The sequence below is a fragment of the Rhinolophus hipposideros genome (assembly GCF_964194185.1).
Source record: "Rhinolophus hipposideros genome assembly, chromosome: X".
NCBI classification, from domain to species: domain Eukaryota; kingdom Metazoa; phylum Chordata; class Mammalia; order Chiroptera; family Rhinolophidae; genus Rhinolophus; species Rhinolophus hipposideros.
Genome location: NC_138046.1, coordinates 94,761,099 through 94,788,458, shown reverse-complemented (window position 1 = coordinate 94,788,458; position 27,360 = coordinate 94,761,099). Strand labels below are relative to the sequence as shown.

Genomic DNA, 27,360 nt, shown 5'->3' with positions numbered 1-27,360 from the left:
TTTTAACACTAATTCTTTCCCCTTTTTTGTTACTTTTTTTTTTCTTTTTAATTGGGGAACCGTGTGTTTCTCCAGGGCCCATCAGCTCCAAGTCATTGTCCTTCAATTTAGTTGTGGAGGGCGCAGCTCAGCTCCAAGTCCAGTTGCCATTTTCAATTTTTAGTTGCAGGGGGCGCAGCCCACCATCCCATGCGGGAATTGAATCGGCACCCTTGTTGTTCAGAGCTCTCACTCTAACCAACTGAGCCATCCGACTGCCCCTTCTCTACTTCTTAATGTTAGAATTTTAGTTATTTCACAAGATTTGACACTATTGGACCAAGAAGAAACAACCATAGCATTAATTACTGCCAAACTTTCTTTTGGAATATCCTGTTTACATATTGGCATAAAAAGAATTCTAAAATCAATCGGATTTTTTCACTTAACGTATAATATTTTTTTTAAAGGGTGTTTCCACAGGAGAGAATTTTAGGCTCTAGTATGTGCCTAAAAAACTCGGTAAATAAATGAAACAGCTTTAACAAAGGCACTATGGGTGAACACTTCTTGGGTACTATTGCTGGGATGGTTCAAACTTCCTGGAATGGAACTTGGCAATATATGTGTCACTAGCCCCAAAATAAATAGTTTATACTATTGTAGTAATTATATTTCCAGGATCCTATCCTAAGGAAAAATTGAAGTTCAACACAAAGGTTTATATATAAAAAGATTTACTGCAGCTCTGTTTATGTTGGCAATAAAAATGGCAAAATACCAAATGTCCCTTAATTTGTTTATTTAATACTATATTGCTATTAATCAACTTTTTACAAAAGATTATTAATGATCTGGGAAGATACTTAAATGATGCATAGAAAAGGGCATAAGCTTAAGCAGGTAAAATCATAATTTTATTGAAAATTTATACATATATACATGGGGGTTTTTTGGGCTCATAGAACAAAGATTACAAAGAAATAATTTTAAAAAGTTATTGGTGCTTATCTGTTGGTGTGGTATTACAAGTGTTGTAATTGTTATTTTTGTCTTTATGGTTTTTATGAGCATGTATATAATACATAAATACTGGGGGAAAAGGACTTTTTAAAAAATGATAAAGCAGACTTCCTAAGTTACATATTTCAAATGCAAATATTTCTGTTGGGCTTCTAACACTTAAATTCTATGCAGTAGATTATTTTGCCTTGAGACTGCCCCTAGAGCATATGCACAGTGTTCACCATCTTAAGTATAACAGCTCACTATTTAGTTGCAGATTGGCTCTATGCGTTTATATATAAACTTTGTCACTTAGAACATAGTAATAGTACCAGCTGTCTTCAATACAAGCGTTTACTTACGTAACTGTTCAATAGGTACTGAACTGATAGAGCTAAGGGGCCCTCTCCTCTAAAAGGGCTGTCACCTATAGTGGGTATAAAATTCAAGAACAGATGAGTAAAAATCAGCTTAAAATTTAGCTTGGTTTTAATTTGAAAGTGAAAATACCATCTTCTTTTGAAATTAAGAATTAAGGGTAATAAAAATTTACTTAGTTGTGAAAATACGTACAGCTAAATTAAGGGAAAAGAGAAAGACTTGCTAAAAGGGAAAAATGAAAGAATGAAATTAGCCATATAGTTGAAAATGATGTGACTTATTTAGAAACCACAATTGTGAAGTTTTAATAATTGTTTGGATAATGCTTTGAGCCTAAGGAAATTGCAGAATAATATTTATTTTTATCTCCTTCAAATTAAAAAATAAAAGTTACAAGTCAAACTTTTTAATCTGTAAAATGTGATGTTTCCTGTCTGTATCATTTTGATCATGACAAGGCTCACGATAGGAAATGTAAGCAGAGATGCAGTTTATGTTGCGCTTAAGAATACAGACTTTAAAATTAGACCTGGATTTAAATCCTGACCACAGAGTTGGAGCTGTGTAACATTGGGCTAATTATTTATTGCCTGAGTTTTTTCATGTATTAAGTGGCAAGATACTTCCTTAGGCTGTTGAGAATTAAGTGAAGTTATTTATTTATTTATTTGGTTACTTTATTTTTTTTATTGTTTTTTGTTTTTTAATTTATTGGGGTGACAGTTGTTAGTGAAATTACATAGGTTTCAGGTGTACAATTGTGTATTACATCATCTATAAATCCCATTGTGTGTTCACCACCCAGAGTCAGTTCTCCAAGTGAAGGTATTTTAAAACAGTGTCACAGGGACTGCCTGACACGTCATAAGCTTACAATGATCATATCTTTAAAAATTTACATTATTTTCTCCTAAACTGTGTTGGTGTTTGAATCATTGGATGTTGTGCATATGTTATAGAAACCTAAATCTAGACTATCTGATTTTTAATTAAGACTTCATCGCCTGATTCTTCCAATGAAAACTCCCCGGCAACTCCCCCAGATGAACAAGGTCAAGGTGATGCCCCACCACAGGTTGAAGATGAGGAACCTGCATTTCCACACACTGACCTGGCAAAGTTGGATGACATGATCAATCGGTGAGCTGATTTTGTTTTGTTTTTCAATGTGTGTGATACATGGGAAAGCCACCAAGTTTCTCAGCACAGTGATTGGTAGTGGAAAAGAAAAAGAGAAAGCAGGAATAGCACGGTACCCACACTGCCTCGGTAATAGCCTTAACATCTTAGCCATTGTCACGTAACCCATGCTTCTCACTGGATTTTAAACATGAAAGGGAGTTACGGCATCAGTCAAGTTTTCAGATTAATGGTGATAACCATAGGTGGTATATTTGTGAATTAGAATCGTATGTGTGGTTTCCCTTTTTGAGAGTTTATATGAGGAGGTTTTTTTTTTTCTTACTGGTATGTTAGTTGCTAGGGTTGCTGGATGACTTGAATAATTCTTGCTTGGCCTGAGGTAAACCGGGTCATAAGGAGATTCGAGTTTACCCCTTGTGAACCCCTGACTAGTCTGAGGCATTTAACCATTGCAGCTGTTTCTCTTGATCATCTCGGGGCAGTTTAGAGGATAATTTTTCATACTTGTACAAACATCCCCCAAACCCACCCAGCCCCCCAGTTATTTGGAGGAAGACTCAGAGAATGAAAATTCAAGTTTGTGTGCTAGGGAAGAAAAAGATTTAAAGAAGATAAGGAGAAGAGCATATTGGGGACCCCCCCCCCCCACGGTTGTGATCTTCACCAGGCTGTGGGCTCAACAAGTGAGTTCTAGGGAGGTGTGACGCACCCCAACTCCACAAAGGAAAGTAAGGAAAATACACTAATACTAAGTTTTTTGGTTGTTGTATTTCATTTTCTAAAAATCAGTTAACACTACTGCATATATAATGGCGGGGGGAATAGAAGCCCTGTGCGTTTAAAAAAAAAACTGATTACATAAGTAATATAATTTATGCATTGTTAAACAGAAATATGTTGATAAAGCTCTCTATAAATTCCTCCTTATGTACACACATCCCAACCAAAAATTAACAGTCAGGAGTATAGTCTTCAAGACTAGCTTTGTGTTTAGTATGTATTTTTCTACAGATACGGGATTCTAACTGTAATATTTTGGAATTTGCTTTCCTCACTTGATCTTGAATATTTTTCCTGTTAATATATATTTAACTCATTGTTTCTAATGGTATATTTGAAAGAACGCATTAAATGTGATTCTGGCAGATGCCTATAGTAATAGTGTACAATGAATTATAGTCAAACAAAAATATGTACGAAGTTTGTAATGTCCCTGACCATTCTCTATACAAAGGCATCATAGCAGAAGGTTGTATTGTTGCTTTTCAGTATTTGTCTGGTGATTGGCGATTCTATGTAAAATATGCTTCTTATGCAGACTTGAGAACAAAGTTGCAAATGCTCTGGAACAGAAATACAAATGATATTTTTCATGTAAATTAAAATAAAGATAAAGGTGGTATACATTTATTTTTAATAGATTATGTGTTCATGGAGCACTTTATGTCCATCGGGAATTTTGGGAACCTTGGGTGAGTTTGGTGGTGAGGAGGAAGGGGTAGATAAAGGATGAACTCCTAGGTGGTTTGGGCTGCCACTGGCATAAGAAAAATCACCACGTAGGTGTTTCCTACATCCTTGTTTGAGGGAGGGGGTGACCTGTGGAGGCATAGAGATTCGGAGACAACAGGTTTCACTTAACCTTCGGTAAAACTTGATGAATGGAGGCAGAAATCAGTCATTTGCCACCTGCATATTTTCTCCTTTGTGAGGAAATGGAAGACAGCTCAGTGGTTCATCACGTCTCCTCTCACCTGAATCCTGTAAGAGCACTTTCCTATGAACTCTAAGAATTGGTTATCAATTTAATTGATATTTGGTTATTATAGTAGTTTCATATTCTGTTATTCTCTCTCTCATAGCTGTATCTCTTGTTTGACAATTCCTTAAAAACATTGTAAAGACAACAGATGGTGCTTAGTCTCACAAAGCAAATAATTCTGCCAATCTTGTTTTAATATTTTAATACTTAATATTTTCATGGTGAGGTCATTATAATTACTAACTCATTTACAAGGCCCCTTAGTGTACAACCAGTAAACATCTTTTTATATTTTTGAAACCCTTAGGCCTCGATGGGTGGTCCCAGTTTTGCCGAAAGGGGAATTAGAAGTGCTTTTAGAAGCTGCTATTGATCTTAGTAAAAAAGGTAAGTTTAGATGTTATGCTTTCCATAGTGCATGTGCTACTAGATACACTGTCACTTCATCTCTGAAGACTTGATTTCCCTCTCTTATAAACACTTAATGTATGTTTCTGGACTAGAACATCTAACTAAAATTTCTTGAAGTGACTGATGATATATACCTAGAGCAAGGGTGCGTATCCTTTGGGTAGCCTTCAAGGGTGTTTGTAAGTTCTCTGAAGTTACACATAAATTTTGTGTATATGCATGTTTATAGTCAACTCTACACATTGATTTTTTTTTTAATAGAAAACATTTGATTTTTCTCTAAAAGGAAAAAAAATTTGAAAGATGAGGTCCTTTTTTTCTTAAAGAAAATAAGCCGATGAAAAAGAATCTGGTGTTTTTTACTCCGTTGTCTAGAAGTAAAAGCTTAAGGTTGGAATTAATCATTTTTTTCAATGACTTGGTCTACTTTGGGTGCAGTTGAATTCTCCTTGTCAAAGGACTACTATTGTAGTATTCTCTCTTCATTTTTCAGGCATTGGAGATTGAAATAAACGGCAGTAACATTTCAGTTTCTGAAATAGGGTAGCCATTAATGTGTTCTAATTATCAATAGGCATTATCACAATTGAAAATTGTAAAAGTTAATAACAAAATAATGAAAATGCATTATCAGATTACAGTTATTTTGCACTGCGCAAATTCTTTTGTTCATTTATATATTTAGTCATCGATTCAGCCAAAAGACTTCTGTCCTAGGCCTGTTCGAGGTCCTGACTGTACGATGATAGGTGAAATATCATTGACATTCACTGGACATGTATCTCCTCCATCCCTATTTTTTTTCTGGGGCCCTGGTTTATTTTAGGGGAGATTTGTATTTTTTTAAAGTACAGTACTGGGTTTTGAATGTCATCTTTGTATAATCAAAATCAAATAATAGTGTATGTACAAATCGAATAGCTTTTCATTTTATCATCAAGAGTTAAAGATTTTCTTTGGGGACACATGACTGTTGACTTTCTGAAGATGAAATTAAGTGAGGCTGTAAAGAAGCATAGATACTTAGTGAAAGAGACTAATAAAGGAAGACAATTTATTCAAGGAAGCACTTATATAGAATAGTATAAGCAGGGGTGCCCAAACTGCGGCCCGCAGCAAATTCCAAAAATATATTTAGTTTACTTAAATAAACCAGGTGAGGCAATACGTACTTCGCCTCGAGTGAGTGGCCCAACTGTTTGTGCATTTTACCGCATATGGCCCTTGGTAAAAAAGAAGTTCTAAAAAGTTTGGACACCCCTTTATAAGGATATTGATGTCAAATGGATAATTTATAATCAAAATAAGATTTTGAAAATAATTGTGAGATGTCATTGTTTAAGGTTTACTTTCAGAGGCTAAAAATGCTGTGAAGTATTTAGATTCCGTATCACGTGGTACTGATAACCATTTTGTGTTTACAGTCTAGTGTTATAATTTGAAATATTTTCAATTCATTGTTATATTACTGGGTTTAGTGTAGTTTATGCAGTTAAGTATTTTTGAAATTCATTGAATATTATTTTTGTTTCTGAATCAGTTATCTTTTTGACACATAGGAGCTTTGATAATACTTGTAATATATTTAAGTTACCTTTTGACCTCTTAGATAAATAACAAGGGTTTTTTTCCCCAAAACTAGTCTGCATTTATCAGATTTCAGTGAATAGTTTGTAACTATTGACTTTTATCATGTAATTGGACATTGTAAGACAACCAGAGAAATACTTTGTTTACATTAATATTTAAATCTCCCCTTTTCTTAGGCCTTGATGTTAAAAGCGAAGCATGTCAGCGATTTTTTCGAGATGGACTAACAATATCATTCACTAAAATCCTTACAGATGAGGCAGTGAGTGGCTGGAAGTTTGAAATTCATGTGAGTCTTGCATTTGACTTTAAAAAATTAGATTTACATTGTGATATATGTGAGTGTTCTCTCTCTCTCTCTGTGTCTCACACACACACACTATATATATATTTGATCCATTAATTGAATTAAAAGGTTCAAAGTGAGGAACTTAAAATACTTTATAAATTATAATTTCTGTCGAAGGAAGCATGATCATTTAGGATGAGTGTGAGATTTAGAGTTAAAAAACTTAGGTTTAATCTGTCTCCTGGCTTCTCAAGTGCCTTGTGACCTTAGGCAAGCCACCACATTGCATTGAAAATATGATGCTGTCAATTGTGAGATGCACCACTCACTCATTTTATGTATCACTAAGGAAAAGAAACACCCAAGAAGAATAATCTAATATCTGGAACATGAAGAGTTAATGTCAAGAAATAAACTTACCATACAGAAAAGGCAGAGAAACCTGCATTCCTGAACCTTGGCATCTGGTAAAGGGAAAAAAATCGGAAACTTTAAACCACAAGCTTCTGTTCAGTTTGGTAGTCTGAATTGAAATTATAGGTGTGATACACAAAAATCCTCAAATGGAGAATTTAAAATGGTCTCAGGTGTTGCCAAGTAACTGGCAGAAGCAAACACAAATCTCTACAAACACCTTCATTCTAGGAAAATGTACTATAAGTATAGAAATGGAAACTCTGGAAGTGGTGTCAGACTTTTTGCATTGAGGTTTAGCAGATCTACTTTATCTTGGATAATTTATATATTGTTTAGATTTTAGAGTTGCTGCCTCTAGTATACAAATTCCAAAGACAGAACAATGGTAATTTGCATCTTGCCTGTGGACATAGAACATTGCTGTATTCATTTTGTAAGCCATAACAAATGGCCTTTGAAAGTGGTTACTATATAAATTATAAAGTGAATGCTAATTTGCCCTTTTTTTGTTTTGATTTATCAGCTTGATCCCAGTTAGTGAAATTCAGCATAATCCATATGATCAATATAGAAAAATGGAGAGATCATTAAGATTTAATTAAGATTGGAAAATATTTCTGTTTGGAATTGCAATGTTTTGATCTTATAAATTACCTTTCCCCCTTATATAACAGAGGTGTATTATCAACAATACTCATCGCCTGGTGGAGCTATGTGTGGCCAAGTTGTCCCAAGACTGGTTTCCACTTCTAGAACTTCTCTCCATGGCCTTAAATCCTCATTGCAAATTCCATATCTACAATGGTACACGTCCTTGTGAACCTGTTTCCTCAAGTGTTCAGTTGCCTGAAGATGAGCTCTTTGCTCGTTCTCCAGATCCTCGATCACCAAAAGTGTGTTGGTTTGTTATTTTAAAAATTAAATATTACAGTTGTTTTGCTGTGCCACAGAACTTTAAATGATCTGAACCTCCTATTAATGAGGGGAAGGATAATTTTGTATTACTCTTAAAGGGATTCTGCATTGTTTTGTGTTTTGGATTATTTTTTTCAACTTTATTGAGGTATAATTGACAAAATCGTTTTGGATTTTTAAGCTTTCTTTATGAAAATAGTTTCCACTGTCTTCTGTCCAGCCTCTTGGGAAATAGTGATAATTTGGGTTAATATGAAACAGATCGTATTTTTCCTTTTATGTAAGGGTAGAAGATTACTTCTTTGACCAAGGCCACAATCATTTTAGACATTCCAAAATTTTGACTCCAAAATCCTGTGTCTAGTATCGTAAAATTAAAGTTACAAAAATTATAAATGAAAGCAAAACAGTAAAACGTGTAACTGTCAATAAAATACATAGTATACATAAATGTAAAAGTTCTCCAATATATATTTTTATACCAGCATAAACAGTGAGTATACACTTTAAAAAGTATCCCTGAACTATAATTTTTAATAAATATTGTAATTAATATATAGTTTTGGGATTTCGGGAGAGATTTTTAATGTTGGCCTTAAAAAAAGGAAAAACCAGCCAGGAAAATTTCAATTTATGCATACAATGCTTGGTTTATTCTGTTAAAAGTGGAAATCATCAAAATGTGTTGGATTTAGAGCCGAGATAGTTTCTGACATTTCCCAAAGCTCATATTGTTGCCACGTCAGGCTTATTTTTGCTTGAGTAAATCAAATTAATATCAAAATGACGGCGATCTCCAACATATACCTGTATCTCATTATTGTACTTTGTTTTTTTGCTGTATTGGTCAGTAATAATCTGAATAATCTATAAGAGGCTCATGGGGAACAACTTGATTTAAGATGGGTTTTGGTTAAAGATTTTTTTGTTACCTTTCTTTGAAGCCTAGCTCTTCTTGAGTATTAATAATCACTGAGTGTTCCTAATTGCTTAAACATACATTGCAGCTGAAAACGTGGGAAGATTACCTTTTGACTAATTCTTTACTTAGTGTACATAATACTTTTTAAACTGTATTGTACATAATTATTGAGTATATCAGCCTAATAGTCTCATTCCAGTCACTGGAGAAATAAAAGTACATTACATAATGAGTACATACTCTCTTAGAATTGCTCAATGCCAAAAGGGACCTGGTGAATGAATGAATGAATGACTGAATGGTTTTGAATTAGCTCTTTAACACCAAATAGAAAGGTAGGAAAATCATTGTAATGAACTTACAGAAATATGATAGTTGATTTATTACAGAATTTAGTGGTTGGAGATTGTCACAAAAATCGTATCAAACCTATCCCCCCCAGCTACCATATTGTCTCTTTAAAGAAGTTACCTTTTACTTAGCATTTTTTTGTCCTAGACATGTCTTTTTGTTTTTGTTTTTAAATATTTGTAGAAATTATTTTTGCTTAAGGCTTAGTAGTGAAAACCACCTCTTGTTTTTTTCTCGGTGGCTTCTAAAATGTGGCCTAAAGAGAAGGCAAGGTATAAAAGCTTGTCTTGTACACATACATTTTTAGATACATTTGATTCTTATATGTTTTAATTCATTTTAAGTTTTTACAGTGTAAGCATGCTTTTAACTACACAAATTGTTGCCTATCCCAGTTGCATTGTACTTTGAGTTACTGCTTTCCTTAGGGGAGCAGTTGAAACAGTCCATACTATTACATCCTGGTACCTTGAAGATGAGAAATGGGTATATTCACATGAGTAAGCAAAAGCACTAACCCACGTGTTCTACTTAGGAGCAACAGATAAAATATCAGGAGTTAATTACTATTACAAAATGAATCCAAACATCTTAATTACTGAATGTCTTTTTTCAGTTGTTTTTTCATAGACTTTGTATCCCCTTAAATTTTTAAAATTATATTTTCAGATAAGAAGGTATTCTCATATGATCTCTGAAATAGAAGTATGGCTTCTAATTTCTGTTCACCGGCTATGTTGGTATGAACAAACAGCTGTGCCCTCATGATCTAATCTGCATGGCTTCTTAGGCTTCTCTCTCGGACAGGGTTACTCTGAACAATATGCAGTATGTTGTGTATTTTTTTTCTAAGATGGTTTTACATAATTTTATTGAATTTCCTGTTTCTAGTATTTTTCAATCAAGAAATTACTTCAGATAGTACTTTTCCCCTCCTAAAAGCAGGAAGTTAACTTTCTTCATTAACTGTATTGCAGGGTTGGCTAGTGGATCTTCTCAACAAATTCGGCACTTTAAATGGGTTCCAGATTTTGCATGATCGTTTTATTAATGGAACAGCATTAAATGTTCAAATAATTGCAGCCCTTATTAAGTAAGTTATGTTTTAAAATGAATCTTCAGTGCATTATAGAAATTGCTAGATAAAAATTGAGTTTCTTTTTTCAAGTATGGTTTCTTCTTTAACTGCTAACTTGGATTTTTTAAGTAATATAAATAGTCTGAGTTCAGTCCTAGTTGATTGTAAGGAATCAGGTATTATAAAAGCTTTTTGCCTTTTTTATTTTTCAGACCCTTTGGGCAGTGCTATGAGTTTCTCACGCTTCATACTGTGAAGAAATACTTTCTTCCAGTTATAGAAATGGTTCCACAGTTTTTGGAAAACTTAACTGATGAAGAACTGAAAAAAGAAGCAAAGAATGAAGCCAAAAATGATGCCCTTTCAATGATTATTAAATCTTTGAAGAATTTAGCTTCAAGGGTTCCAGGACAAGAGGAAACTGTAAAAAATTTAGAAATATTTAGGCTAAAAATGATACTTAGGTAAGTTATTTACCTCTTAAAATACTTACATGAACGTTTAGAATCACACTTAACACTGAATTTCTGTTGCAGATTATTACAAATTTCTTCTTTCAATGGAAAGATGAATGCACTGAATGAAGTTAACAAGGTGATATCTAGTGTATCATACTATACTCATCGGCATGGTAACCCTGAGGAGGAAGAGTGGCTCACAGCTGAAAGAATGGCAGTAAGTCCTTCGATTTCTCTTCGTCTTTGTTTTTAACTTTTATTTATTTTAAGTATGTTTTTCCAAGACCCATCAGCTCCAAGTCAAGTAGTTGTTTCAGTTTAGTTGTGGAGGGCGCAGCTCACAGTGGCCCATGTGGGGATTGAACCAGCAACCCTGTAGTTAAGAGCATTGAGCTCTAACCAACTGAGCTAACTGGCCCCAATTTTGCTTTTCTTGAATAAGAATCTACTTAAGGCAAAAATCAGAACAGCTCTACTCAACATTCAAAGGAAACCTTGGGAGGTGTTTGGATTGATTTCTGACTATTATTCCTGAGAACGTTTTGTAATAATGTAGTTTATTATTTGATAATAATATGGGTATCTTAGCACATCTTTGGTAACTTACTGCTGAATGTAGGTGTTCTTAAGTAATAGCTTGTTGGGAATGGTTGATTGAAATACAGTAGATAAAGATGATGTTGGGAATAGACTGGATAGTACTTAGTACCTAATGAATGAAGTGGCCTATTGTTCATTTGACCAATTCCACTTAAAGATTTTAAAATAGGAAATAAAATTACTGGAATGAGACCTACATGAATTAATGTTTTATTATCATTTTAAGAACTTAAGCACTTATATTTCTATCATTTTGACATTGGAAGTTTTTTTATATATTTTTTATATATATTTTTTGTGTGTGTATATATTACAGTATTGTTTTTTTACTATTGCTAATTCTGCTTGTAATTCTTTTTAAAATTTTTATTGTTTATTTAAACTAAAAAAAAAATCACTAAACAGAAACAGTTCACCCATTTCTCTTACCCTCCTGCCTCTTGCAACCACCAATCTGTATCCATGAGTTTGGTTGTTTTTTGGGGGGGAGAGGGGTTGTTTGTTTTGGGTTTTTTTGTTTGGTGTGTTTGTTGTTGTTTGTCTTTGACTTCTTTTGCTTAACATAATGCGCCCATGATCCATCCATGTTGTTGCAAATAGCAAGATTTCATTGTTTTTTATGGCCGGATAATACTCCATTATGTGTGTATGTACCACAGTCTCTTTATTCATCCATTGATGGGCAACTAGGTTGGTCCCATGTCTTGGGTATTATAAATAATGCTGCAGTGAACATGTGATCTCCCTATGAGATACTGATTTCCTTTCCTTTGTATATGTACCCTGTAGTGAGATTACTGGATTATGGTAATTCTGTTTTTAATTTTTTGAGGAACCTCCATACTGTCTTTCATAGTGGTTACACCAATTTACATTTCCCACCAACAGTGTACAAGGGTTCTCTTTTCTCCTTTCCTTCAGTAACACTTGTTATTTTTTCTTTTTGATAATAGCCATTCTAACAGGTATGAAGTGGTATCTCATTGTGGTTTTGATTTGCATTTTCCTTAAAACTAATGTTGAGCATCTTTTCATGTATCTGTTGGCCATCTGTATGTCGTCTTTGGAAAATGTCTATTCAGATCATCTGCCCATTCTTTATTTGGATTGTTTGGCTTTTTTCCTATTGAGTTGTATAAGTTCTGTGTATACCGGGGTACCAGAAAAAATGTATACAAGTGGACACTGGTCAGTGTTGCTCAAGCAGTAGTTTGCCGTAATCAGAAGTATCTGGACGCTGATGGTAACCACTTTGCGCCCCTCTTGTAATTGCAGAAGTCAAACTTGATTTGTCTTCCATCTTTTGTTATCGGTATATATTATTAACATTTTAATACTTTTTTCCTTTCTTAAAATGTGTATACATTTTTTGACACCCTCTGTATTTTTTGATAGAGCCCCTTATCAGATACATGATTTCCAATTATTTTCTCCCATTCAGTAGGTTGCCTTTTAATTTTGTTGATGGTGTCCTTTGTTGTGCAGAAGATTTTTAGTTTGATGTAGTCTCATTTGTTTGTTTTTGCTTTTGTTATATTACAGTTTTAAAATGAAGTATGCCACTTTAAAAATAGTGGTTAAAGAACTTCAGTGTGTACTGTCTGACAGTACTGGGGAGACATCTGTAAAAGAACCGTCCTTGCTCTCAAGGTTGCCTCAATTTAATAGGGAAGACTGGTTAGAATATGATAAAAGGTATATGATGGATGCCTAGACATTGGCCCTGTGTTAGGGGGTTCAGTGGTAGACATCTGGCTTTGCATATGTGATTTGTGCACCTTGTGGGAAGTTGAGCATAGAGCTACTCAGAGTGTGGTTCGAGGCCTGGTTCTGGTCTTTGAACTGTTGCCAGCCCTAGGTAAACACAAAAAATGGCACTAAGTGTTTGGAAACTTATGTAGCAATTTGATGTTGCCACATTTTAATGGTATTTTACAAAAATTCCTGCCTGTAATAGATTAAAATTAAAAGTGGACCTTTACCAGCTGAGAAGTGTACTTCTCTAGCACAATTTGGGGCTAAATACTTTTTATTCTCATTAAGTTGAATACTGTAAAGTCATACAGTGTGGACTATTGCCTTTTGGATCATGAGTTGGAGTTTTCTCCTATTGGTATAGATAGTAAATAAATGCCAGTCAAGCAGCATGGCATAGTATTATAGAAACAAGATGGAATCATGCAATCTTGATTCATATTCTAGTTCCAACACTTCTGAGCTTGTTTACTTTTCTGTAATAGGATAATATATCCCTCATTGGCATTGTTTGGAAGATTAAAGAGCTAATGGATAAGGAATAATACTGTAATGTTTTAATAAATAAAAGCAAAACGTAAAAATGTTGCCTTTTTACCCAAATAAAAACTGGTATAAGGAATCCGAAGATCTTAAAAGTAGTCCTGTACCCACACTACCTGAACAATGTTGATTGCTGCACTTCAATAATATTTTTCTGAGTAAATGCTGGAGTACAATCTTTTTAATGATTTTACTATTTCTAATTCATGCGGAAGCATTTATGTGCAAAATTAAGTTTCATGAAATTATTGTGATTTTTAGTTTTATATTAAAATAACATAAGCATGTTACATTAGTGTGTTTTGTGTTTTTTAATTCCTACTAATGTTTAAAAGTGAGCAATACTTTATATGCTTTTTAAAAGCTTCTTTATTTTAGTTCTGCTTTGAAACAAGTGTTTAAATTACATTTAATAGGAATGGATACAGCAGAACAACATTTTATCCATCGTCCTGCGAGATAGTCTTCATCAGCCACAGTATGTGGAAAAGCTAGAGAAGATTCTTCGTTTTGTCATCAAAGAAAAAGCTCTGACCTTACAAGATCTTGATAATATCTGGGCAGCACAGGTAAGAGTTTTAAAATGGTAGTTATTTGTTTTTTAAAAGAAAGATAGTGAAAACTAAGGAAATATAGTAGTTGTTAGGAAATGGGATGAAGGCTTATGTCGTATGACTTTTAGTATGTTTAAATGCTTATTGTTTACAGAAATCCTGTCAGGAATCTTTCTGAAATAATCAGAAATTTTTTAAAAAAATAAAGTATTTCCTCGTCTGCTACATGTTTTTGGCAATTTGTAGGTGGTTTTAAATAAGAGACAGTACAATAATAAGGAATGTGCAAACAGTAACATAATAAGGCACGTCTATTGAAAGAGTATAAGACATCTATAATTGGTTTCTTCATAAACTTAATACAAGGAATAAAAACGCATGTCAGGTGGGTTAAATCACTAGATTATTTATAAAGAACTATAATAATCCAAAGAATAATCAAACTTTCCGGTTTCAGTGCTGGAAACTCTGATTCCTTTGATTATCTTAATGACAAGTTTCTACTCATGGATCACTTGGGAAGTAGTATTGAATTCTAGATTGCAAAGCTTTGTTTTCTGAGTCCATAGAAACCAAGAAAACATTCAGTTTTGCCTGTGAGTGCTTAAAGTTCCAGTTTTGAAACAATACCACTGGTGTGCCTTATTTTTCTCCTACGACCAGTGTTAAAATTGACACATTATATTCAATGAACTATAATGAAATGTCACATGAATTCCCAAAGTATGCATTAACTATGTATATCAAGAAATTGAGTTGTCAGGTTTAAAATGGCGGTTCCAAAGAATTTAAAATGTTACTAATTTTCGTGTTACACAGTTAAATGAAGGAGTTGGGAATACTTTATTAATTAATAATTGTCAGCAGGCTGTATACACTACTTACCTGCTGTTCAAATTTTAGTATGCTAAGATTTTGATTGTTTTTCTTTGGTTTTTCAATAGGCGGGAAAGCACGAAGCCATTGTGAAGAATGTACATGACCTACTGGCAAAGTTGGCATGGGATTTTTCTCCTGAACAACTTGATCATCTTTTTGATTGCTTTAAGGTAATAGTTAACATAGTGAAGTAGTACCATTTCATTTATAATATTAATTCATTAGATCTGTATATTGCTTTTAGCCAATAAATGCTTCAATAGAAATCACTGAACAGTTTCTGGTGTGAAGGAATCAGCCATTGTTTTTCCAACGAGAACTTAATGTTCCTTTTTATAATAATAGCTCTCATAAATAAGTAATCCTCTCCCCCCCCAAAACAGACAAAAAGAAAAAACCCCTCAGGTTCTTAATTTGGATTCCTTTCCCCTAGCAGTTGATATTTTAATTACAGGTCCAACAGAACTGTAGGACTTCAGAGAAGGATGATAGGTTGTACTGAAAAATAAAGAGTTGATAGCAAGGGATTACCAATACCTTCGCATTCTGGGATTGATATACACAGCCAAATTGGAAGTTAATTCATGGACTAAATGGAAATGTCATTTATAAGATAGCCCAAGAGTCTCTACAATCTTACCTGCCATCATGTACTTTTAAAGGCCATACTGTGTAGTGGTCTCTCTTAGTTGCTAGTATTGGGTTTGTAAAAAGCCAAATGATTGGTGAATTTGTGGATCAAGAACTCAAGATCTTATGGTAGTGTACACAAAGGGGTTGTCTTTTAGCAACTGATATTTGATCACAGAGGTGTCTTGTTAAAAAATAATGATGCTAACTGCTGGTGGAAATGTAGTTCCTACAGCCGGTTGGGAAAATAGTTTGGTATTTCTAGAATACTGTAAGTCTCTCATGACTCATCAGTTTGATTTTTGAATATGTGCTCTGGAGAAATTCGTGCATGTGTGCACCAGGATACATGATCAACATTTGTAGTAGAATTATTTGTAATAGCAAAAAACTGCTGTGTAGAATGGATAAATAAATTGTGGAATGTTCACATAATGAAACACTTCGTGACATTGTAAATGTCAGTGTAATAATTCCATTGAAAGGCTCTTGTAATTCACTTAATCAACCTTTACTCTTTGCCATTAGGTTGATTTCAGTTTATTTTCCAATAAACACTGATTAACAGCTTTATACACAGCTTTTCTGATTGTTTAGCAACATTCTTGGCCTCTACCCACTAGGTGCCACCAGCAGAACCCACCTCCCATTGTATACACCAGGCATTTTTAAAATGACATTTTAAACTGATAAGAACAGATACTACATTTGATCTTAAATAACATTTTAATTTTTTTCATTTTAGAGTTATTAAATGAATACTGTTATCTTCTTAATTGACGTAGTATTCTGTCATTTCCATGTAAGTTAGAAATTATTTTTCTTGGTTAATAACACTTTGTTACAAATGTTTGCTTTCAAATGTGTAATGCACATTGCTCTGTAATTGGGGTTTTTTATTTATGAAAATTTCTGTGTATGAAGTTTCTTTGTCGTCTTTTAATACAATTTTAAATTCACAAATAAGACTGAATCAAGGCAGTGTTTTTCAACAGGGCCGATGTTGCCCCCCAGAGATAGTTGGCAGTGTATCTCTAGTGTCACAGCAGGAGGAGGTGCCACTGGTTTCTAGTGGGTAGAGGCCAGGGGTGCTACTAAACATCCTACAATGCACAGATAGCTCCCCACAACAAAGTGTTTTTCAGTTCAAAATGTCAGTGGTTCTGAGGTTGAGAAACCCTGACATAAGGTATTTACCTGTAAATAGACGTTTTCTTTTTTTCCTGGAGTTTCAGTCTATCCTTATGTCTCATATCACTGAATAATTCTGTGCTCAGCTATGGTTTTTCTGATGAATACAGTTAATCTGGTGACAATTGAAGCTGTGACAAATATGTGTTGTTTTCATGTCATTTAAATTATTTTTCTAGGCCAGTTGGACAAACGCAAGTAAAAAGCAACGTGAAAAGCTGCTTGAGCTGATACGTCGCCTTGCAGAAGATGACAAAGATGGTGTGATGGCTCACAAAGTGTTGAACCTCCTGTGGAATCTGGCCCACAGTGATGACGTGCCTGTCGACATCATGGATCTCGCTCTCAGCGCCCACATAAAAATACTAGATTATAGCTGCTCCCAGGTAAGGGCGTGCTGCCTTCTCAGTTTTTGATACCCTTCTCCTTCACTCTTAGGATGGTTTAGATACAGAATAGTTTCAGGTTATTCCAATGTTATATTTGAAGCTATCTTCAAGATTTGACTTACTTTCTTCATGTAAGTTTGCCTTCTCTTAGGTGTCTATGTCAAAATTTTATGTATCACCTGAAAAGCATTTTAGTCTCCTTGGGAGGGAGGCAGTATAAAGATACAGGCTATACAGTAGTAGTATTGTCCAATGTATGGTACTGAATTACCAGTTTCAGATAGATCACCTGTAAGATACTAAAGCTTAGTAGAAACTTCATAGGAAAGAGAAGTTGGGTTTTCTTTGCTCATAGGGAAGATAAAAAGAAAAATTAATAAAATTTCCTCAACAGTAAAACATTTAATGCCTTCCCTATGAGCAAATCACACAACTTCCCTGCATTCTAACTTATATTCTGTGTATCTTTTAATTCATGGTACAATGAATATTGCTGAATAACTAATTTCTCACTTGTTAAAACTATTTGCTACACTAATTAACTGAAATTTAGGAATGAGCTAAGAATATAAGCTCAAGTAGGTGTGATTCAGATGCTACTCAGTTTTTGACTGTACTTACTGTGACAGTTCATTAAGTGTATCAAATAGTAAAAAGAGCCTTGAGCTTAAATTATTTCTTTAAATGGAGACACACACACACACAAAATAATCCAAATTTAAAATTAAATACACAAACCTGAATTTCTGATTACTATTGACTTAGGTAAAGGAATAAAGTAAATAAGGTATGAGAAGTAAAATATCATACATGAAACAATTTTGACTTTATAACATTTTTAACTGTGCTTACACCTTTTTCTATTCCTTTCTCTCATCTATATACGGATATCTTTATTTTGATTTTTGGTGAATTTCTTCGAACTTAATTGCCATACTATTATTTCTCCGTAAAATACAAATTTTCAGTGTTGCTCACTGTAATAAAAGCTAACCCATGTGGTGTAACAATTAGGGTTATATTTTATTGCTGAATTTTATTACATGGTAGAATCTCTGAAAACACCTAGTAAAGCTAAATGCCCACCGCCTGACAAAGTTAAAGTCAAAGTTTCTGTCAGTGTGCCTAATACCTAGTATTTATACCTTTGTGTAGACATATCTGAGTCTGTCATATTCAACTTTTATAAAAGTGGTTTACTTTTTGGAGTTCTGATAGTAACTGTGAAATAAAAAAGCTTAAAGCAGCTTTTAAAATTATCATTATTAAACTCTTTAATGCAGTTAACAGTATAATGTTTGTGATGCTAATCTTACAAGAGAAGCTCTATTTTGTAATTCTCAAAATAATTTGAGGGTGGACTTCTCCCGTGTATTGACCTATATAAAACATTGAAATTGTTTGTTTAAGGACCGTGACACACAGAAGATCCAGTGGATAGATCGCTTTATAGAAGAACTTCGTACAAATGACAAATGGGTCATCCCCGCACTGAAACAAATTAGAGAAATTTGTAGTTTGTTTGGTGAAGCACCTCAAAATTTGAGGTAAGGCTTTTAACAAAAAATTTCATTATTTTCATTTATATATTTCATTGAAAAGAAACAACATTTTCAGTTGGTAAAGACATTTAAATAAAATTAGACTGGGCTAAGAGAAGTGTTCATTTGGAACAAAAGATTCCTTTATCATATCTACCTCGTCAGTGGTATTGATGAGGAAGTAAGCCACAATTAAGTGATAGGTTTCAGAATCAAGATGGATAATATTGCCTTCACGTTCTTGGCTCACAATTACCTCTTATTTCCGGCAAGTATGCCAGGTAATTTCATGGTATATGTTGTATCATCTATTAATCTCATTCCTCATTTCAGTTTTTTCTTCCTCTTTGCCCAATTTCTACCCTTTATCTCATATTATAGTATATGTCTTATAGAACTTATTGTTTCCTTAGTTGGTTCACTCTGATATATTTAACAATTTATTAACTTTGTAACATACTGTAGAAGTTTTGGAAGTAAAATAAACTTACTGTTTTTAATAGTTAAAGTTAATTTCAAAGATTAGACTTCAAGTATGTTTAAATGTGTAGTTAACAAAGTTTTTTCTAATTTATTTTAGCTAAATTTCTGTTAAATAACTGTCATTAAATATGTTATTTTACATGCCAAATTCTGGTTCCTGGAATAACTTGTCCTTGTGTTGTTTAGTTTAAGAGTTGGAACTGATAACAGAAAAGGAAAAATATGTGGAAAGAGAAAGCTAGGTGTAGTGCAAAGAATCTTCACAGTGGAGTCAGGATTCCTGGCTGTGACCTTTGTGTCTAACCAGTTATTCATTTCGTAAAGATTCTCTGATCTAAAGAAGTATATTTTTCTTATGTATAAAATTAAATGATTGCCAAGATCCTTGACAGCTCTAGGTTATGATTATGCCTAACACAGAAGTAGAAACGGCCACATATATTTTGATTTTAACAGTTGAACTTTGTCTCGTTTTTTCCCCCCAAATGGTAAAAAAATAATATGAAATCAGAAAAGCTATTACAGGGATAAACAGTAGAGAAAATTTAGACATCTATCAACAGTAACATTTATTTAAGGGACATACTTTGATTACATTTGGCCCTCTGTCCAGTAGTGCATTCATTTATTGTAGAGGCACAGTAGTATACATACTCTCCCAAGGAACAGTGGCTTCATCTCCACTAGGATAGTAATGGCTGTGAGAGTTTTGGTTTCAAAGAAGATGGCAAAATAGGTTAGAAAGGAACTAGATGTCTTTCTGGTTATACCTATGGGCAACCTTGGCTACAAACCAAGTGTCCCACAATGTACCTTGAATGGCTAATAAAATTTTACTGAAAATATTTTTTTATTCTTCCCCATAATTACAGCATTATCTTTGTGGTGCTAATCTTGCAAGGAGTGTGTCTGTTTTATAATTCTGGGAATAATGAGTAAATCTAACCAAGTGATTTGGTACTAGTATTGTGTAGGAGTAGAAATCAGTCATTGAAGCACTTGGTGTGAAATTGGAGAATATTCATGCATGTATTTTGTGTAAAATAATCATGGACTAAATCTTATTTTTTGAGGCATTTTTTTAATTGCTTGATATTGTCATTAAAGTAAATGGCCAAAAGTGTAATTCTGTTACGAAGGAAACCATCTTAAGTTTTTCAACTAGTAGCTAAGATTTTAGATTATATAAGCTCTTTTGATTCCAACAGAGTTTAATTGCCTAATTATATTGTTAAGTTCTTCTCGTTTCAGTCAAACTCAGCGAAGTCCCCATGTATTTTATCGCCATGACTTAATCAATCAACTTCAGCACAATCATGCCCTAGTTACTTTGGTAGCAGAAAACCTTGCGACTTATATGGAAAGCATGAGACTGTATGCTAGAGGTATGTATTGTAAGCTCCTATGAACTATGGGAAATAACAGCAACTTCTCAGCATTTTGGGAGGGGGTATTACCTTAAAAATGACAACAAATTTATGAGCTTGTGATCCACTCTACTCTTAACTTTTACACACCCTGACCTCCAGGCCAGCACTTAAAGGCTCTTTACTGAGTGTTTGCCTTCCCCACTCTCTTTGTTAAATTGATTTCTTTTTATTCCCTGCTTGGGAGCTGTGCCTGCCTGTACTACACAATTGGTTATTACCTTCTTAGGTATGTACTTGACTCATCTTCAACCTTTGTTTCCTTACTACCACCACTATTACCTTTTCAAGAAAACTTTTTGTCTATGTCTATTATATGTATTGTAGTTTTTTAAATAATCCTAAATCCTTGTGTCAAAAGTGCTTCAGACTTTATGAATTAAAAATTCACAAGTATAAAGAGGCAAGGCTATAAGAATCCACATGTTTATATTGGTTTTCAATATGAAAAGTGTCCTATGGTTTTAACAGCCAGGTTTGAAGTGCCTGCCATATGTGGAGCTCTGTTTCAGTGCTCTTGCTCTCTGACATTTGTATTTGAATCTGTGTATGCTAGAGTACAAATGTGTTATTAGTACATGTTCCTGGGTTTTTTGCCAAATTCATAGCCACCCACCCCCACCCCAGTAAAACCAAAAAGCTGTCTTGTAGACTCAAGTTTGTTCACATAACCACAGAGAGAAAACTTTATATTACCAGTTAGAGATAGAATTAAACACAATGGTTACTGAACATACCACTCTTTTAACATGTTATGGTCGAGTCTGCAGAAGCCAATAGTATATTTTAAAAATGAGGATATTTCTAATACTCATTTGAAGAGTAGGTACACTCTTGGCATTGTTGAATAAAATCCCAAGGTACTTATAAAGCATGAGATTTTTCCTTAACGCTTAACAGTGTATATTCCCATATGAACAATTCAGATAAACACAATTGAAAAATTAAGAAGCTCTTCAGGTACCCCTACTGATTTTGTTGACTCTTGTTTCCTCCTAGGCAATAGATTATGGCGTTTAGATGAGAAATCAAAGCAGCGGCAGCTGCTAGGCACCAGGCAATGATCTTTTGTTATTTCAGTCTTAAATTCCATCTAAGAAGCATGATAGAACAATCAGTGCAGCATAGGCATGCGCCCATGTGAGTTATGTTCTGTACCAAATGCAATCAAAATCGGAGAGAGGCACAGTAGGTTTGCATGTAGTACACGCAAGCGTATGGGCTCAGTTTAACATAACTCGGGTTCTTATCTCTTCTTGCTGGTACACAGTCCTCATAGATGGCAATTCAGTCCTTGCCCCCAAATGGAGCCATATAAATCATGTGCTGTAATGCTAATTTTTATTTCATTTGCATGTGGTGTTGCATTTAATGTCGTTGTCAGGTTGAGCACCCTGCTGTTGGGAGGTCAGGAGAAGGTGCCTATGCAGTTTGGCCTCACTAGACTTGTCTGCTCCATTTTATTCAAATTCCACATGAGTCATTGCTTACATGAATTTCTTGGTCACAAGTATGTTTTCTGTCTCCAGTTTCTCCTCCTTACATTGTCTGTATCTCCACAAAGTAAGAGATGTGAATCTGCATAGTCAGCTTGCCTAGCGTCAAAACATGACCCAAACATATTAGCTATATGACCCTGGGCAAGTTATTAATGCTAGGATGATGTCTGATACATAGTAAGCTCTTGCGATGTTCCCTTGAATTTATTGACACCATACCTTTTGTTTCTCCAACTAACTTCGATACTTTTTCCTCCTGTTACAGTATTCTTTTGATTAATACTGATTAGTCTACAGATACCTAAATATGGGGGGAAAGTAATTTTTTTTAAGCTAGGAAAATTCTCCTATTAAACTTTTCATAGCATTAAATCACTTCTGTGGTTACATCAACTACCAATTTCTGAATTTGCAGTTCTAAAGTAAATTAGTTTTTTTCTCTGTATAATAAAAGTATTGCATGGATCCCATTAGGTATGAGACATTATTCAGCAGGATAACATCAGGCTTCCACAGTTCACTGATAATCTCAATTTCTGATAACTGTTTCACCAATATTTAGTATTTGTCCTGCCCATGTTTCATCTCCACTAGCATCTTCAGCTTTGGAAAAAAACATTTACTCAGTAGTATGGTCAGCTGATTCTACTTCCTTTTTTAACATTATTTAGGTAAAGTAATGAATGTACTAAAATTTTCTCCAATATCTACTCATGTGTTCTTACTACTCGTGCGTTACTACTAAGAACTGGTGCTTACCAAGTCATTCTTTTAAAGTTTTTCATGTGCATACAACAAAGTATAAAACCACCTTTTAGTTTCCACTCAAGTTTTACCTCGTTGGTAGGATAGCCCTTGTACTAATTTGAACACTTACTGAAAGTCTTATTTACCATTTTTCCTGGTTTCTGGATAGAGTTGGAAGACTTGTCTTCATTGTAGATCACATTTTTGCATTCTGTTTTCTAAGGGCTGCCACTTTCAATTACCTCTTCCCAGTCTCTTAAAATCCCAAACTAGCAGGTTTTAGGAACATTTTTTTCCCATAAAAAAGATTTCTCTGAATGTTATTCACCAATTGTTCTCTGTGTTAGGATATAGATACTAGGCTAGATTTTCTCAGTAGTTCTGGCTCATTCCTACACATCAGCCACGAAGTGCTATTAAGTCCGTGGGTTGTGATTTTAAAAAATATTAAGTGTCCATTTTATTAACAGTTTACAGCTCTCTGGAGTAATGGCTATTTCTAGGCCTGGTGCAGGGAAATTACATGATGATCCTTGAACATCTCATTTCAGAAAGTTAAAAAGTGCTCAAAGAATCAAGTTGACATGTCAAAAAAATATATAGAAGTTGGCTCTCACTGGCCAAACTGGGTCAAGATAAATAATGAAAATTACTGAACCCATTAAATAAAATATAAACCTTTCATTCTATACTGAAAGAAAAGGAAATACCAACCGATAAATGTAGAATATAATGTTGATTAAAAAAAAAATCAAGGGGTGAGGGACTTAACTTGGATGGTGGAAATGAGATGCTCAGTAGACCTTTTCCTTAACAAAACCATTTAGCTCGGAAAAATTACTTTTCAAACAATCATTTAAAGTATCTGGGAATTGTCCTAAGAGGATATAACTAATAGGAAAGCATTTATTGAAGAAAATCTACCAAATTTTGGAAAGAACAGGAAGAGTCTGTAGAATTTGAGCCACAATTCATTTCCTCTTCCACAGCTACCAGTCTATAGCTATGGTTCTAACACTAACACAGGAAGGGCAAGCTATTAGCATTTCTTATCTTTCCCTGTCCTGTGGTACAGAAGCTCTATTCTAGGTAGTGATGTAGAAAGCTGAGACTCCCTTATGCCTCTTAATGCTTAATCATAGGGCAGAAGCTGTACTCAGGCATGGCAGGCTGAAAATACAGGCGTCCTGATTACCACAGCTTGCTCACAAGGTGGAAGTTCCATGCCAGAAGGGACAAACAGAAAATCAGGGGCTGTGCCCCCTCCCCACATATAGCAACATCGCTCATAGAGCCAGGGGTATCATTCTGGGGGAAGCCACCTGCTGTGTTGCCACTAGCTCCTGTGCAGTGGTACAGAAGTTCTGCTCAGGGGGAGAGATGGCAGGTTGGCTTGAAGGGACTGACTTTATTTGGACCAGAGCATGCCATTCCTAAGGGCATTATCAAACCAGTGGAAATATCAGTGAAGAGCAGTTTAGAGGGTGCTTATACCTCCTTATACTCTTACTAACAAGTGAAACAGCAGAAACCAGAATTTTAACAGATCTAGAGAAAGAGACAGCCAAGATAAGCTGTCCTCAGATCAGTCAACTCTTGAGGTCCAGGATTGTTGTGCGTATGGATTCGGCTTCACCCACTCAGAAATAATCAAAGTACAACCTGGGGCAGGTTGAAAACATTCCTCAATACATAAGTATGTATAAGAAAATAATCCATTTAGGATAGCTTAAAAAATAAAATACTTAGGAATAAATTGAACAAAAGTCGTATAAAACTTGTTCACCAAAAAGTAGAGAATAACATTGACGAAAGAATTTAAAGCTCTAAATAAATGGAAAGACATACCATGTTCATGGAATGGAAGGCTTAATAGTGTTAAGATGGTAGTACTCTGCAAATTGACCTACAGATTTAACATAATCCCTATAAAAATCCCCCCCTTTTTTACTTTGTATAGAAACTGATCCTAAAAATTACAGAAGTGCAAGAGACCCTAATAGCCAAAACAATCTTGGTGATAAAAATCAGAGTTGGCTGACTCATACTTAATGATTTCAAAACTCACTACAAAATAACAGTAATCAAGACAGTGTGGTACATGCATAAGGATAGATTTATGGATCGATGAAATATAATTGACAGTCCAGAAATCATTACATTTATGATCAATGTATAAGAACTCTTACAATTAAACAATTAAAAGACAAATAACCCAATTAGAAATGGGCAGAGGATCTGTAGAGACATTTCTCCAAAGATAAATGGCCAGTAGGCACATAAAAAGATGCTCAATTTCATTAGTTATTAGGGAAATGCAAATCAAAACCACGGTGAGAAATTACACCTACTAACTAGGATGACAAAAATTAAGACAACAGCAAGTGTTGGCAAGAATGTGGAGAAATTGGAGCTTTCGTATGTTGCTTGTGGGATTTTTAAGTGGTACAGCCACCTTGATAATCAGGTTGGAACTCAAGATGGTATGGTAAACAGAGAATTTACCATATGATTCACTCCTAGTTATATATCCAAGTAAAATAAAGACTTGAACATGAATGTTTATAACAACATTGTTGATGGTACCCAGAAAAGTGGAAACAACCCTGATGTCCATCATATGATGAGTGGATAAACAAAGCAATATGTGTTGTTTGGATAAACAAAACAGTATATCCATTCAATGGAATGCCATTCAGCATAAAAAATATTACAATATGAATGGACCCTGCAAAACAATATGCTAAGTGGGGAAAAGAACACATATTGTATGATTCTATTAATATGAAATATCTAAAATAGACTAAAGGCTGGGGGTGAGAGGAAATGGGGAGTGACTATGCAGGGTTTCTTTGTGAAGTGATAAAAAATCCTAAAAATGTACATTGTGATGTTGGTTACACAGCATTGATTGTACTAAAAACCATTGAATTACATAGTTTAAATGGTAGATTTTTTGGTCTTTGAATTTGAATTGTCTCAATTACAAATGCTTTTTAATAAGTGAACTTCTCTTACAATGAGTTCTGAAACGGACTCTAGACAACTTGCAGTTTATAATGACAAGAACCAGTTTGTGTGAGCCTTAGCCATAGACACTTGAGTTAATTTAGTCTCATCTAACTTGTCCTGTTTTCAGTGGGGTATCTACTAGCTAGGCAGCAGGAGTAATAAATGGATCATCCTTTTAAGTTGACTGTTATCTAATCACAGTATTTGGAGCTGAATGTTTATAAGGAAAACCAGCAACCAACCATCTTGATGTTTTCACAGCCAGGAAGCTTTTTCTGGAGTCAAGTATAGGGCCTCTCCATTCCTATTTAGCATAGAAGGATCTTATTTCTTGACTTTTCTTGATTTTTTTTTTTTTTTGGCTTTCATTGAATGTTTTCAAAGTTCTCTGTGTTCAGGGTCCCCGGTCTTGATAAAGTGCTGCCACCTAAATAAAAAAGGTGGTGATGCTAAAACTAGTGGGTAAAAGTTTGATAAGCAAGATATTTACATAGTCTCTAGGTATCTCCCCACAAATTACTTACTAATTACAAAGAGAAAAATAGTAACTTTACAGTGGAGAAACCTGGTAAAACTACCTTGACCAAATAAATGACCAGTTAACATGAATACTGCCACAAAGTGACATGTTCCTCCTGACGACACACTGATGACATGGGGGCACTTCTGTGTTATTTGCCAAAATGCCCGGCCTGAATCTTACCACAAAGAAACAGATGCCCAGATTAAGCATTTTACAAATAAATTGGAGCATAGTTTTCTAAAATGTGAAGAAACATGAAGGATGATTAATTCTCCAGATTAAAGAAGAATAAAAAGGCATGTGCAAACTAAATGCAGTATGTCATTAACCTTGGTTTGGAGAAAAGAAAATACAAATGGAAAATACATGTTGAGAAAATTAAAATTGTCGAGATCTTTTTGGTTACCTTGGGGAGGGGGTTTGGGCAAGGATACTTACTATTGGAATATTGTGGGTAGAGGCCTGAGATGCTGCTAGATATCCTACAATGCACAGGGTGGTTCAACAAAACAGTTACCATCCCCAGATGTCAGTAGTGTGGTGGTGGGAAACCTTGGGTTAGGTAATGGTATTATATCAGTGTTTAATTTGATAACTGCTGTGGTTATATATGAGAATACCCTTGTTTGGAAATGTTTGTTGATGCATTTAAGGGTAAAGGGACACGTCTCCAACTCAATCTCAAGTGATTTAGAAAAATTACACACACGTATATATGTGGCAACTAATGAAGCCAGTGGCGCAAAATGTAAACAACTAGTGAATATAGGTAAAGGTGATAAGGGAATTCTTATTTTTGAAACGTCTTAAGTTTGAAATTATGAAAATTTCCCTTAAAGAAACTGAGTAAACAAAGTTGTACATAAACTCTTAGTTTAAACAAACA

The 27,360-nt window shown here is 34.4% G+C and overlaps 1 protein-coding gene across 4 annotated transcripts in view; it reads left to right on the top strand.

Annotated features, from left to right (window-relative positions):
* Window positions 1-27,360, top strand: part of USP9X (ubiquitin specific peptidase 9 X-linked) — a 128,336-nt gene that overhangs the window by 35,821 nt on the left and 65,155 nt on the right. For 2 of the 4 annotated variants that reach the window (XM_081043818.1, XM_081043817.1), the window contains exons 3-14: window positions 2,360-2,505; window positions 4,578-4,657; window positions 6,448-6,560; window positions 7,652-7,870; window positions 10,143-10,258; window positions 10,456-10,707; window positions 10,780-10,918; window positions 14,016-14,168; window positions 15,098-15,202; window positions 17,033-17,239; window positions 18,653-18,789; window positions 20,518-20,651. In XM_081043818.1, the coding sequence (XP_080899944.1) occupies window positions 2,360-2,505; window positions 4,578-4,657; window positions 6,448-6,560; window positions 7,652-7,870; window positions 10,143-10,258; window positions 10,456-10,707; window positions 10,780-10,918; window positions 14,016-14,168; window positions 15,098-15,202; window positions 17,033-17,239; window positions 18,653-18,789; window positions 20,518-20,651 (1,801 nt within the window). Of the gene's footprint in view, window positions 1-2,359; window positions 2,506-4,577; window positions 4,658-6,447; window positions 6,561-7,651; window positions 7,871-10,142; window positions 10,259-10,455; window positions 10,708-10,779; window positions 10,919-14,015; window positions 14,169-15,097; window positions 15,203-17,032; window positions 17,240-18,652; window positions 18,790-20,502; window positions 20,652-27,360 lie in introns of all 4 variants that reach the window. The other 2 variants (XM_081043815.1, XM_081043816.1) reach the window with 1 other exon arrangement.